The 15184-nt window shown below is 42.3% G+C and overlaps 1 protein-coding gene across 1 annotated transcript in view; it reads right to left on the bottom strand.

Annotated features, from left to right (window-relative positions):
- Nucleotides 1–14956, bottom strand: part of kcnq3 (potassium voltage-gated channel, KQT-like subfamily, member 3) — a 57060-nt gene extending 42104 nt beyond the window's left edge. The window contains exons 1-2 of the mRNA XM_061839112.1: nucleotides 14026–14956; nucleotides 13053–13484 (exon numbers count right to left, since the gene is read on the bottom strand). Of these exons, the coding sequence (XP_061695096.1) occupies nucleotides 13053–13357 (305 nt within the window). The 5' untranslated portion in view covers nucleotides 13358–13484; nucleotides 14026–14956. The remainder of the gene's footprint in view (nucleotides 1–13052; nucleotides 13485–14025) is intronic.
- Between the last annotated feature and the right edge of the window lie 228 nt (nucleotides 14957–15184).

The following is a 15184-nucleotide window of genomic DNA, read 5'->3' as shown; positions in this document are numbered from 1 at the left end:
TTTACATAAAAAAGAACCAATGTACAAAGTTGAAGTCGTGCGCGTTAACATAAAATGATCTGAAAAATGAAAATATATCATGTCAAATGACTGTGACGTGAAAAGTTTCTTTATAAATATAAGACATTTTCCCTAAGAAAAAGCTGACAGAAGGGTTGCGTCAGGAAGGGCATCCGGCGTAAAAATTGTGCCAAACATATATATGCGTTCATCTGAGATGATACGCTGTGGCGACCCCGAAAGGGACAAGCCGAAAGGAAAACAACAACAACAACAAAGAGTTGATATAAAATAAGTGTGTTAAATTATTTGAAGTAGACATGGAGAGTTCATGGGAAAAGTTAGGATAAAATTAACATTTCACAAAAACATTTGATGTCAAAATGGGTTGACGTCAAAACATTTGACGTAAAAAGACTTGCTGTAAAACTACCAGTATACATACATTAAATGAGTTCACCATGAACTTTTTTTTGACATAAAATGGGTTTGTTTTGGACGTCAAATCTTCTGATGTAATCAACTTTGTTGACATAATGAGAATTGACATCAAACAATCTGACAAATATTTCACGTTAAATAAGTTTGACGTGAAAAGATTTGGCGATAAAGAGTTGCAAGTGGGCGGCACGGTGGTTCAGATGGTAAAGTGTTGGTCTCACAATTCTGAGGACCCGGGTGCGATCCCGCCTTTGTGGGGTTTGTATGTTCTCCCCGTGCCTGCGTGGGTTTTCTCCGGGCACTCCGGTTTCCTCCCACATCCCAAAAACAGGCACCATTAATTGGACACTCTAAATTGCCCTTTGGTGTGATTGTCAGTGTGGCTGTTTGTCTCCATGTGCCATGCGATTGGCTGGCAACCAGTTCAAGGTGTACCCCGCCTCCTGCCTGATGACAGCTGGGATAGGCTCCAGCACTCCCCGTAACCCTCGTGAGGATAACCGGCAAAGAAAATGGATGGATGGATGGAGGGATGGAGTTGCAAGTGAGAGCATGTGCGGACCACCGTGGCTGAGGTTTGCAGGGGTCTTTTCCAAAGAGCAGATCTCTTTTCCATCGGCCAGTAAAATCATCCTCCTCGGGGTCCTTCCACCACCACCCCTCCCCCTTTTGCCCACCACCCCTACCCAACTCTCACCCATTGATCATCTTCTGTGTCTGTACGCCCACATGAGTATTCAATTGCCAGGCATTGAGGGTACTGATTAGGTACTCTATACATGTACAGTACGTGCACACGATCCTCTTATCAAAGCCTAAAAACATTTTTACAAGACTAATACTACTACACCGATACTATTCCTGATGTTATTACTGTAAAAAATGATTAGCTGTAAACTGATATGACACAATATTTTGTTGGCATTTAAAAAAATGTTTCATAAAAAAATTTGATGTGAAATGTGTTGAAATAAAATTATTTCATGTTATTTGACAATATGATTTATCGCAATTTCTTGTGTATATAGTAATATTTTCACATATACACATATTTTCCCCCCAAATTGTTAAAAGTCAATAGTGCGCATTATACAGTAAATAGGTACAGTATAGGGGAAAATGGGAAAAGGGGAAAAACTTTCATATTTTATAAATTTATTCCGTCATCTAGAGGTTTATGAAAAGGTTTCATTCCAAAATGTCACCACACCCTAACCAGAGATTATGAGGAAGGGTTAAACACGACTGATAACTGAACAACAACCTGAATTAATTTGTTAATGGTTACATTTTCTTTGATGATAATGTGTTTCTGAAATGCATGACACTTTAATCTGAATCCCATTAAATAAGATTAAATGTGTTTTGCCTGGCTCTTTGTGTTTTCTTGAAAGAATAGTGCCCATCTTGTCAATTCTGGCTGTGTTTTCTCATTTTCGAAATAAAAGCAGTGCTGTGATTTTCAAAATAGGAGCAAGTAAAGAAAAATTCAAAGTACTATGTGTTCAAATAAAGTGCTTAACTTCAGAATACCGGGTAATTCTTGGGGGGGGGGGGGGACTATATACAAATAGTACAGCAGTGTAGGTTTTGATCATATGGGTAGAAGCAAAATAATTCATAGTAAAAATGCATTGTACATAGTAGAAGGGTTTTCCAGAATTTGAGGTCAACTTTGGGGGTGCGTGTTATACATGGGTTTGCATCGTACACAAGAAATTATAGTTGCATGAAATGATTAAAAAAACGTTGCTGTTTGATGTAAAAAGAAGACTTGATGGAAAGAGGTAACATCAATTAATTTACCGTAACATGATTAAGAATTAATTAGTTGATGTGGGATACTGTAAAAATATTGTAAATAAGAATCGCTTACATAATGTTAGTTGATGTGAATAATTAAATATCAAATTATTCACAGGCCTCAATGTAAGGCCCGCTGCTGGTAACCTGTTTGTGGGTTCCGTGTAAATTTGTGATCGTAACGGAGTAGGTTATGGAACAATGTTCTCCAAAATACAATATTATAATTTCTTGACTGTTAAACAATTTTAAATATCTTTCACATGTTATTTTACCTATTATCTATGTTTGATGCCTAATATATGAAATAAAGTTTTACTTTCATTTATTTGTCTCATAAATTAATATGAATTTTTGCTTTTTTGTTAATCATGTTATTATATCTTGACTTGCAAATATTATACATGTAAACTGAAATCTTCCAATGACTTGTTCACAGATTAACAGAAATATTGAAGATTTTTTTCTCAATTTCTTTGATGGTTTGAGTTCTTATAAATATCAAGTTTAGGTGATTCTATGTTGATGAGAATAATAGTGAAACTTTTTGACATTTTTTTTACATTAACATTGCAAAATGGGACTGTTTCTTACAAAATTGAAATGATAGTCTGAACAAATGATGGTCTGTATTTGAGTATCAGTATGATCAGTGATACTGTGAAAAATTACCTTTTTTTAAGTTGCAGATCTTCTAAATAAATCATAGTATGATCCTGGGCATTTGCATATGAATAATTATACATACATTGTTTTTCCAAATGTGAAATTTTGATCAATTTCAGCTATTATCTGTGAACTAGGTGCTATAACAGAGACTGAGCGTACTTTCAAATTCTATTGACAAAATACACACACAACAAATGGCACTAATGAATTCAGATTTATTGCTTCAAATATTTTTTGCCGGTTGACTAGTAATGATGACTTAAGTGGCTAATTCAGACTTTTCACTGCGGGCATATCAAGTCAATCTCCGTTGTGATCATCAGATTCTTTTTCAGATTCAGATTCAGTTGCAGTTTCCATGTTCTGTTCAGTGACACTGTCACTTACAGTTTCATCATTCAGAAGGAAATCTTCATTTGTTCTGATTGGATTTAGTTACTTTAAAACGAAAAACGAAACATGTCAATGTCATGCTTGGAATCAGATTCACATACCTGACCAGACAATCCTCTCATTTTGACTTCTTTTTGTCTTTCCTTAACATGATTGGAACATATTTTACACAGAAGTAGTTTTAATCGACCCCCTTCATTATCTGTCTTACACAAAATCTTTGTAAAAGTCCCATAATTGAAACTTTTAACAGTAACAGTTTCCCCGCGTACAACATTTTGAAACCTCGCCTTCTTACTGGGAGCTGCCATGTTTGTTTGATAATCGAGAAGACTCGCAATATGGGCCGCGTGATCTCGCGTGTCATGAAACAATACGACATTAACCTGTTAATAACTATTTGTGAGTCGTCTGGCGAAAGCCAGCAGTAAATTTCTATGTATATCTATAAATTATTCATATTCGTTTTCGTATGTCTACTGTCTACAAAAATTTTCATCACGAACGGTCATTCGTTCGCCTTTTTTTTGCCATTGCGTAACCGATGCGTAACCTACACGATCGTTTGCGGTTTTCGTTGAGGCCTGTATTCACTGTAAAATATATAAATAATTGTAAATATACAAATGATACAGACATATCACGTGACCCTTATGAGGATCAGGAGCTCAGACAATGGATGGATGGATGGCTATAAACATAAAATGATTTTCCAAAAATGACCCAAGATAATTTATACATCAAATGATTTGATGGGCAGCACGATGAACGACTGGTTAGCACATCTGCCTCACAGTTCTAAGGACTGGGGTTCAAATCCCGGCCCCACCTGTGTGGAGTTTGCGTGTCCTCCCTGTGCCTGCATGGGTTTTCTCCAGGCACTCCAGTATCCTCCCAAATCCGAAAAGCATGCATGGTAGGTTGATTTAAGACTTTAAATTGCCTGTAGGTGTGAATGTGAATGCCAATGAATGTTTTCTCTATGCGCCCGAAATTGGCTGGCGACCAGTTCAGGGTGTCTATCTGTGATGGGTTCCAGCACATCCCCGACCCTAGTGAGGAAAAGTGGAAAATGGATGGATTACACATAAAATGACATTAAATCCATCCATCTATTCATTTTCTACCACTTTTCTGGGTTGGGTCGCAGGCGAAGTAGCTTCAGCTGGGACACCCAGACTTCCCTTTCCCCAGCCACTTCTTCCAGCTCTTCCGGAGGGATCCCGAGGCGTTCCCAAGCCAGCCGAGAGACATAGTTTTCCCAGCATGTCCTGGGTCATCCCTGGGGTCTTTTTCCGGTGGGACATGCCCGGAACACCTCACCAGGGAGGCATCCAGCCACCTCATCTGGCTCCTCTCAATGCGGAGGAGCAGCGGCTCGACACTGAGCCCCTCCCGGATGACCGAGCTTCTCACCCTATCTCCAAGGGAGAGCCCGGGCACCCAGTGGAGGAAACTCATTTCGGCCGCTTGTATCCAGGATCTTGTTCTTTCAGTCACGACCCACAGTTCGTGCCCATTAAATGACTGATAAAAAATATATATAATATATGTAAGAAGAGTTCATGTAAAATTATTTGCGGTAAAAAGATTTAGACTAAAAAGAGTTTGATGTAAAATCAGTTGATGTGAAATGTATGTAAATGCAATGCAACTAGATCCTGCTATGAGTAATAGCTTCCAACTTGTAATAAAAGTGCATCCCGTGCTTAGTAATAATAATAAAGTATGCCTTCTGCTGAGTCACACCAATAGTCATAAACTATGTCAACTCTATGCGTGTTAATGTTAATGCAGAGCTGGGATTGGTGTGCATTTACACCGCTCAGATGTTTGCCGAGGAATGTTGAATGCTGTGATGGTGGGAGGTCTCGGCGCAGGCCCTTCATCACATGTGGCCTTAATGATGCCGCGCCATCCCACTGTTGATGGAGACTCGTGATTCAGCTCTCGCAACATCATCTCCCAAATTCCATCATTTCAGCTGCCGTCACGACCGGATCGGACACAAACGAGCGCACGTGTCACCGTTAGCCTCCCGCTTAAGTGCTAAACTGCCGCACTGCTTCGACACAAAAATAAACATGTTCGTTAAAATTAATTTCATTTTGGAATAAGCATAAAAGGTGGAAAGAGCAAAATGCTGTGTAGACATTTGCAGTTCTGAGGACCCGTGTTCAATTACGGCCTCGCCTGTGTGGAGTTTACATGACCTGGCTGTACCAATGTGGCTTTCCGCTCACATTCCAAAAACATCTGCGGTAGGTTAAATTGTAGAATCTACAAAATTGACAGTAGGTGGGAACATGAGTGTAAATATAAGTAAGTGCCCTACAATTATCTGGTGAGCAGTTCAGGGTGTACCCCGCCTCTCACCTGAAGTCAACTGGGATAGGATACAGGACGCCCGTGACCCTTGTGATGATAAGCAGCTCAGAAAACGAATGGATGGATGTTTATTAGTTTGTTTACTACTGCAGCTAATGCTCCATGTCTATTAGCATATTCATGTTCATGTCTAACAGTAAACATTTATTCAAACGTGATGAATTTAGAGTAAGTGACATTTCTTACTTGATTTAAAGACTCACAGGAATTGGTTGAAGCAAAGCAAGTTACATAATTTAGTTGATATCAAGAGTCAAATGGCAGTCAATTTAAAGCAGTTGACTTTAATCAAGTAACGTAACTTACTCAATTTAAAAAGTCACATTATGGTACTTTGTTGATTCCTAGCAAGTCATGACAGTCGGTATAGTCAACTGAGAGAGTCACATGACTTGGTTGATTTTGTTAGATTTATTATTTTATCATGCATTTGTTTGTATCATCCTTGCACGAATCATTCTCCTTCCGAGCAGCTTTGTGACCTGAAGTATAACCCAGCGACATCCTGAGTTATGCACCCCCTTGCTGAGCAGATATTCCTCAACACCATTGTTATAAATGTCTCTTTAGTATTCACCTCTGTATTGGGATTCACGATTGTTATGTTTATCTGAGTATTTGTCTTTGTGTTGGTAATGTCATCTGTTCCTCCATTTTTTTTTTTTTTTACCCTTTGTTTTGAGAAACTAATAAAAAGAGGGACACTGGTAGGACTGACTCAGAGCGGGTGTTGGCGTTGCAGGTGGTCAGTCAAACCCGTTTCTCCTCTCGAGCCAAATCGAAGACCTCTTTTGTCCCTTCATTTGTAAAATTCATCCAGCAGTTGGGTTTAAACCTAACAGATTTAAAGTCGTCATTTTAATGCAGGTGACATGACTTAGTTGATTTCAAGAGTCACGTGACTTTGTCATTGATGCAAGTCACAGGACTTGATTTAAATATAGTGTTGCATAGTTTGTGGCTTAGTAGATTTAAAAAGTCACACGGCATCATCATGAAAGAAGTCACGCGACTTAGTTAATTTAAAGAAAGGTGACATTCATTTTAAAGTGTCACATGACAATGTCGTCAAAGTGAGCCCATCCATCCATTTTCTGAGCCGCTAATCCTCACAAGTGCTGCAGCCTATTCCAGCTCTCATCGGACAGGAGGCAGGGTACTGGTTGCAATCAATCGCAGGGCATACAGAAACAAACAAAACATTCACAGCTACAGGCCTATTTAGAGACTTCAATGAACTCATTAATGTTTTTGGGATGTGGGAGGAAACCGGAGTACCCGGGAAAAAACCCACGCAGGTACGGCGAGAACATGCAAACTCTACACGGGCAGATCTGGGATTTGAAACCCGGTCCTAAAAACTGTGAGACAGACGCTCTAACTGGTCGTACACTGTTCCGCGGTTAAAGTGCATCAAATGAACGTATCACATAATGCATGTTATGCCGCTTGTTTGTGATTCTTGTTTTGAAGGCTATGTCATTTTTGTGCCGTGATTTCCGAGTCGTCACTACAATATAATGACATTACCAACTGGCCCAGCGTGGGAAATGAATTGAGCGTTCACTAAATATAAAAAACAAGATACTGTCAAATACAGTTGTTAGACCAAAGTGAATGGCTTCATGAGCATTGTGTCATCTCCTCTAATGGTGGCTTGGGGGGGGGGGAGTCCTGCCTGATAGCTTTAAAGTAGACAATTTAAAGAAAGTGACATGACATAGAGTCACGTGACTTATTCAGGGCGGCACGTGGAGCTTAGACTGTTGGCCTCACAGTTCTGATGACCCGGGTTCAAATCCCGGCCCCCCTCTGTGGGATTGGCATGTTCTCCCTGTGCCTGCGTCGGTTTCCTCCCACATCCCGAGAACACGCAACATTAATTGGACAAGGTGGCACAGTGGCTCAGCTGGTAAAGCGTTGGCGTCACAGTTTTGAGGTCTCGGGTTCAATCCCGGCCCTGCGTGTGTGGAGTTTGCATGTTCTCCCCGTGTCTCCATTGGTTTTCTCCGGGCACTCTGGTTTGCTCCCAGATCCCAAAAACATGCAACATTAATTGGACACTCTAAATTGCCCATAGGTGTGACTGTGAGTGCGACTGAGACTGTTTGCATCTATGTGCCCTGCGATTGGCTGGCAACCAGTTCGGGGTGTACCCTGTCTCCTCCCTGTTGACAGCTGGGATAGGTTCCAGCACTCCCCGCGACCCTCATGAGGATAAGCGGCTAGGAAAATGGATGCATGGATAATTGGACACTGTAAATTGCCCCTCGGTGCGATTGTGAGTGTGACTGTTGTCTGTCTGTATGTGCCCTGCGATTGGCTGGCAACCAGTTCAGGGTATACCCCGCCTCCTGCCCGATGACAGCTGGGATTGGGATGGAAGGTATAAATAATGTTTATTTACAACAAATAACATATCTTTGTTCAGCTATCTATGGCAGCTGGATATAAAGGCTGACAGAACAAATAAATGATCTTGTATTTTATGGCAGAAATTCTATATTTGACCTGTGTATCCACTTTTTGTGACATTTTTGTTGGTTGTGTGCTGTGAGATTTTTCAAATGCAAGATATGCGCCTTGGCTTTGGAACCACTGACTTAGTCGATTTAAAGTTTTCACTTTAATGTAAGCGATATAACTTAGTTGACTTTGAGTCACACGGCCTAGTCAATGTCAAGCAAGTGACATGACTTGTTGATCTAAAGAGTCACATGACAGTCTAATTAAAGACTCATTACTTTGTCGATTAAAAGAGTCAGACGAATTAATTTAAAGTAGTGAGTTTAAAGTGACTGACATTAGTCGATTTAAAAGGTGACACGGCTTAATGGATTTAAGGCGTGTAGTGTTGCTAACATCAAAGAGCCACCGTATTAGCAAAGCAGTCTGGTCTCTCAACAATCTGCTCCACATTAACATACTGTACATTAGCAAGTTCACCCTCATGGCTGACTGTTCATTAACATTCTTATTTTTGTGACTGTGTGTGACTGATTGTGCCTGGGCCCATTCACACAGCTAATGCTACATTTTTAGAAGCAACTTTTCTGGTGTTGTGTAGTCCTAAAGGTCAGCTGTTGTTGTCGCTTTTGTGCTTTAGCTACACTGGAGGTTCTCCTTCCTGCCACGTTAGCACACGGCTACCTCCTCCTTCTGGACCCAGTTCCTGTGAGCACATTAGTGCTTTTCGACAGCCACGAGCTTTCTGTCCACTTCTTCACAAATGAGTCCCGACGGGAACATAAAAAAAAAATCAAATTCGTAAAATTGAGCTAATCGCTTTCATCGATCCGGAGGTGTCAAACGTGACAGATAGCGGGCAGCCAGTGGGGGTTTTGAGGGGGTGAGGGGTGATGTGGCAGTTGTTGCACTATTTCATCTATATGTACAATATTTTTAATAAGTTGCCATTAACGACTTGCACGTGCTTCGTCACGTGAAACGAGCGTGACCGCAAAGTGACCACTAACGATGCTCTTAAATAACCGCAGCACTTGCTGACACCCTCGCATTGATCAGGGCGTCTTTTGGTACACGTGACCATGTTGTGTTTAAACAAGTGGTCATGTGGTCAGGGAAAGTGCCTCCCCCCCATCTCAAAGGGCATCCATTTTGGCCACAAAGCTCTTTTGAGTGCACAAAACGTGTTTGATGCAGGACAAAATCTTGTGGAGCACAAAACAAAAAAAAAAGATGAAGGCCCTGATAAGGACTGGCATCAGCTGATTTCCGTCCAATTAAAAGATTGACCTGGAACACCTCACCCTCTCCACAAACTCCGCAATCCCCGGCTGGCCAATTCTGACCATTCCACATCACCGCTTCATCGAGTAAGTAAGTCATGTGACTCTTTAAACCTATACTAAGTTTCATGACTCCATTTAAATCAACTAATTCTCTTGCTTTGAATTGCTTAAGTCACATGACTAGTCGATTTAAAGCAAGTCAACTAATTTATGACTCAAAATCCTGTGACCCGCTTCAAATAAACTTAGTCACACGGCTAAGCAACTAAACAATTGTAACTAACTTGTGACTGTGTAAAGTGACCAAGTTGCGACTGAAGTCACATGACTCGGCTAAGTCACATAATGACTTTTAAATGAACTGAGTCACATGACTCACTTTAAATCAGTCATTTGATTTATTTTTTCATCGACTAGTCATGACTGGCGGCACGGTGGTTCAGCTGTAAAGTGTTGCCTCAGAGTTCAGAGGTCCAGGGTTCGATCCTGGCCCCACCTGTGTGGAGTTTGTGTGTTCTCCCCGTGCCTGCGTGGGTTTTGTCCGGGCACTCTGGTTTCCTCCCACATCCCAAAAACTTGCAACATTAATTGGACACTCTAAATTGCCCCTAGGTGTGATTGTGACTGTGACTGTTTGTCTCTATGTGCCCTGCGATTGGCTGGCAACCAATTCAGGGTGGACCCCTCCTCCTGCCCATTGACAGCTGGGGATGACTCCAGCACTCCCCGCGACCCTCGTGAGGATAAGCGGCTAAGAAAATGGATGGAGGGATGGATGGATAGTCGTGACTGCAGCTCATATGAGAAGATTTGAGTAATGTTCACGAGAGGGCTTGAGTTGTGTTTTTGAGAGCGATTTTCAGTTTGTTGTGTGAAAGTATTTGAGTAGTAAGTGTGAGCGCCAATCATGAATAATGTCTCAAATGGGCCCTCATAGCTCAGCAACAGGAACCAATCACAAGCGAGGCTTCAAACAAAATGGACAAGTGGCATCGTGGGAATTACGAGAGCGCGTCTGTCCTGTCAGTGTTGACAAGTTGAAAGAAAGGTCGTCCTCAATCTGCCAGATACGCCACGCAAACAATTCTCACCGTGTACCAAATTTTCCGAATGCGGTGCAGCACACATAAGGAAGCAGCTAGTAACGTTGATGTTTTGTGTTCGTCAACTGTCACAGCGCCGCTCCGATGATGATGTCGCACGTTGGCTGATAAACAACGGCAACAGCTACACATATGTGGCGGCCATATTGAAATGATCAGATGCCAAACGCGGGCCGGTTGTTGATGGTTGATTCACCGGGTGTTATCGCGGCAACATTCCTCACTCGCCTTTGACTGGCAGGCCATGTGGCGTTTGCTCGTTAGACGGCAACATGTTGGGAAAAATGATGTTCTGGTGGGTTACAGAATCCCCTTATACAAATAGCTATCCTCCCCTCCTTGGATGTTACTACTAAATTTGGTTTAGCTGCATACCGTAATGGTACCTTTCAAATCAGTCATTCATAAAAACAAGAAGAATAAAATAATAATCACATTGGTGATCATATCTCAAACCAGGAATTCGCAATTTAAAGAATACTTTCCATCACTTTGACCTCGTCCCATTCAAGCACCGCCTTGTACAGTTAGTTGCATTTATACGTATATCCCTCACTTGACACGTCTGCATGCGCGGCCGACATTGACACTCAGCCAGTAAGTGCAGTCTAACCGCTTGCATTTCCTGGATTTTTCAAGGCTTCAGTATTCTTTTTCTCCTCCCTGAGAAAATCTGATTTACATATTTTTCTATGGTTCTGCAAATGTGATGTTCTCACCACCACTCGGGTGGCTGCCTTGTGACGCATGCAGCATACATTTTATTTGGCTTCCAATGCTGCTTTTATGAATTTTATGAACAACAAATGCCTCTCACATGCACTATATTTATTCTTTACTGCATCTTATAATGAAAAAATATTGGCGGCACGGTGGGTACCTGGTTAACACATCTGCGTCACACTTTTGAGAACCCGAGTTCAAATCCCGGCCCTGCCTTTGTGGAGTTTGCATTTTCTCCCCGTGCCTGCGCGGCTTTTCTGCAGACACTCCGGTTTCCTCCCACGTCCCAAAAACATGCAACATTAATTGGACACTCTAAATTGCCCCGAGGTGTGATTGTGAGGATGGCTGTTTGTCTCGATGTGCCCTGCGATTGGCTGGCAATCAGTTCAGGGTGTACCCTGCCCGTTGATCGATGGGATAGGCTCCAGCACTCCCGCGACCTTTGTGAGGATAAGCAGCTGACGTCATGGATGGATGAGTCCCATGACTATTATATGTTGTTGTTTTCTGTCTTTAGCAAGCTTTCTGTTGTGCACAAAATGAGAACATTTCTATGCAGTGATTTGTAAAGGCCAATTATCTTGTCATCAAAAATAAATAAAATACATTCATTCAGTTTTTCCCCAAAATAAAACGTGAATAAGCAGAGAATTGGGAAAAAATATCATAGGCAGGGGTTTTTACAAATAGATCATTATGATTGCCATGTGTTTGATTTGGTTGTTTGGTTTTTTTTGGCCCCTAAAAATGCAAGTGAGGTGGGGCTTGGGTTAACAAACGGTGTCTCAAGAGGAGATTGGGGGCTGATGGGGGACTACAAATAAGCAGGTTTTTTTCTGCAGATAACAAAAATCTCCGTTAGGAACACAAATAACGTCGTCGTCACTGCTCACGATGCCGATGTCGGACGGGACACGGCATCGACAATCTTTTTGACAATCAGCAAACACGATGCTGAAAGTGCTGAGCAATATCTCTCGGTGACAGACAAATAGGGAATTCTACAAAAGGTAACCACAACTGGAACAGCCAGCGGATGAGCAATGATTGTTTCAGCAAGACACATCTCATTCCAACACATGCCTGAGATTACTCACATCTTGCAAAGAGCCATCACCGTCAGCTTTCCTGCTTAAAAACTACTTTAACTTGAAAAAAAAGTTTAGATCGAGGGAATTTTGACCAGGGGTTTTATACTGTTTTGTAGTGAAATACAGTACAATTAAATCTGTTTTTCCAGAGCTGACAGTATTCTTGTCTATGTCTATTATTTCATTCGGTTATATACTAAAACCAGTTTCAATTTTTTAAAAAGGGAAAAATACCGTAATGTGATTAAAAGGTGATTAATTGAGATTAGTTATACACAAAGGTTCTAATTAATTTGATAAGTTAGCGAGGCTAGGCTCCACCAGTCCCGTGAGCCGCGTGAGGATAAGGAGCTTGGAAAATGGAATGGATTTTTTATTTATTGAGCCCAACGACATGAGATTGGGGGGGGGATCTACTGTATATTTTATATAGTAGTACTGAGTTTAGAACACAACACGGTTAGATACAGAAGCTCCCAGTGGAACCACACAAACATACAAAGCAGCCCAGTCAAGAGAGTGAAGAAACATGCAGCAAGTGACGTTGGAGGATGACAGCGAGTGGTGCGTTTAGAGCAAACCCAAAGCACAAGTCAACTAAGGGGGTTCTTGGGGGACCCCAAAAAACACGAGAATGTTTCATAACGTGAAAGAAACACGGTGGGTGAGGGGGCTACATTACTCACACAAAGGCATGGTAGAGCAGCGCCCATCCTCGGGGTCTCTCCAGTGCGTCGTAGATGAGGTTTTGAATCCTCCTCTTGCGGACGTTATTCCTTTTGGCGGGTCGGCTGTAGTTCAGGGGGGTCTTGGCCAGAAGCCCAATGGCCGATGTGCCCTGGGACCCACGCCTGTAGTCCTCCCGGCCAGCCGCCAACGCCACCAGCAGGGCGCCATCCTTGTCCCCCCCCACGTCGCCGCCCTGCCGGTCTGGGGGGTCCTTCTTGCGGTCCTCCGAGCCACTAGCTCCACTCCTGGACCGCAGTCCCATGGTCAGTGCTGGTTGCCCGGGTCGGGCCGCATGCCATGGTCCGGTCCGGTCCGGGTCCGGGTCCCCGCTGCGCCCTCAGCTTCGGGTCATTCAAGGATGCTGCGAGAGGAGGTGCCAGGGGGCGAGGCTGCCATGAAGAGATGGACGACACAAAACAAACAAAAGTGGCATCAAGTCACGGAGGAGGAGCGTGCATGCGTACGTGCATCTGTCATTCAACAGTGATCAATAACTGCTCTTTTTTCTTTTCTTTTCTTTTTTTTGCTTAGTTTTTGGGTTGTACTGTTATACATTAGACTACTGAGGGAAAAAAAGTCATTTCAATTTACTTAAATCGAACATGCATCGGATGCACATTTTAAAAATGTGCTCAAGATTATTGACTATTTTCAAGGAGAAGAGGAGGAAATAACGTCAGTTTATCACATTTCAATCATGTTTAATCGGTTTACCTGATCAAATTAAGCACTTAGGGGGCTTACAATGGAGCTTCATTAAAAGAAAATGTTTTGTCGTTAATGTTTTGAATTAGCTTTGAGAAGAAATCGAACACTACAAAAGCCATGGCAGACAAAGACCTGGCAGCGCGCGTGCACGCACGAATCCTCGCTCTCAAGCGAAGATCAAATCATAAGAAGATAAGGAAGAAAAATACAAAGGAGGCTCACCGGCGTGCATGGCTCGGGTCTCCCTGGCTTCCTGTCTCCATGCAGGCAGCACCGCAGCGAAGACGGCACAGGAGCAACAAAAAGAACAAGAAGGAGGAGGAGGAGAGGAGGAGAGGAGGAAGAGGAGGAAGAGGAGCAGGGTGGAGACGAGCGCCGGAGAGTGGAGATGCTTCGTGCAGGAGGAGGTGAGCAGAGCAGGAGAGGAAGGAAGGAAGGAATGAAGGAGCTGCTCGATACTGGAAGTAAAGCACAGGAGAGACACAAGCCGCGTGGACGCGACGGGGGCGCGTGCATGCGGGGGAGGAGGAAGAGGAGCAGGTACACCTTGTTCACGCGGGGAACGGCCACGCGCATGGGTGAAATAACAGTGTGAAAAAAAAAAGAAACACGACATCATCCAGGAACATCCATACGCTCCCTAATCAATAAAGTTTTCACGGATTGATTAATGGTTTGGTTGATTGGCAGCCAATTGGAGGCTGTAAATCCCAGGCGGGATTTATCGTTCGTAAACGCACACATGAACACACTTACACACACACTTACATCGCATACTGTACACACTCAGCGGAAACTCAGGTTAAGAATTTGAATTGCTCTGTAAACCGAGTTTGAAAAACTGAAAAGTTCCTAAACCGACGTAATCCTTCCCATTGAAATTAATACAAATACCATTAATCCGTTCAAGCCGCAGAACAGTATTAGATTTTCTCGAGATTGATTGCTGTGTGCTCAAATATAAATATTGTCCCAAAAAAAATAGATAAAAACACAATTTGTGATGATGGAATAAAACAAACAAACAAATTACTGTGTAGCGTCTTAGCCTTTCCTCTCAGTACTGTAATGTTTACGTTCACTGTGGTTACTGCTGACTGGAAATGGCTAACACCGCCAACAGTGATGTTGCTTTGTCGGATGTGGTGGCCATAATAGGCAAAAAAAAAAAAAAAAAAAAAGGTAACAAACAAAACAAAGCACATACCTGAAGCACAGGGCCAATAATGTTTTTGTGGCATGAGAAAAAGCACAAAGTTCTGATCCTTCCCGAAGAGTGTTATGACTGTAAACACAAAAATTGTATGTAACGCAAGCAATTTTGATTGTTTGTTGTTTTGTAAATTGTCCATAAACGGAATTGGGTCGTTCCTAAAATTAG

This window comes from Syngnathoides biaculeatus, chromosome 13 (genome assembly GCF_019802595.1).
Source record: "Syngnathoides biaculeatus isolate LvHL_M chromosome 13, ASM1980259v1, whole genome shotgun sequence".
Lineage (NCBI taxonomy): Eukaryota > Metazoa > Chordata > Actinopteri > Syngnathiformes > Syngnathidae > Syngnathoides > Syngnathoides biaculeatus.
Note: the sequence above shows the minus strand (reverse complement) of the source record. Positions and strands in the feature narration are given on the sequence as shown.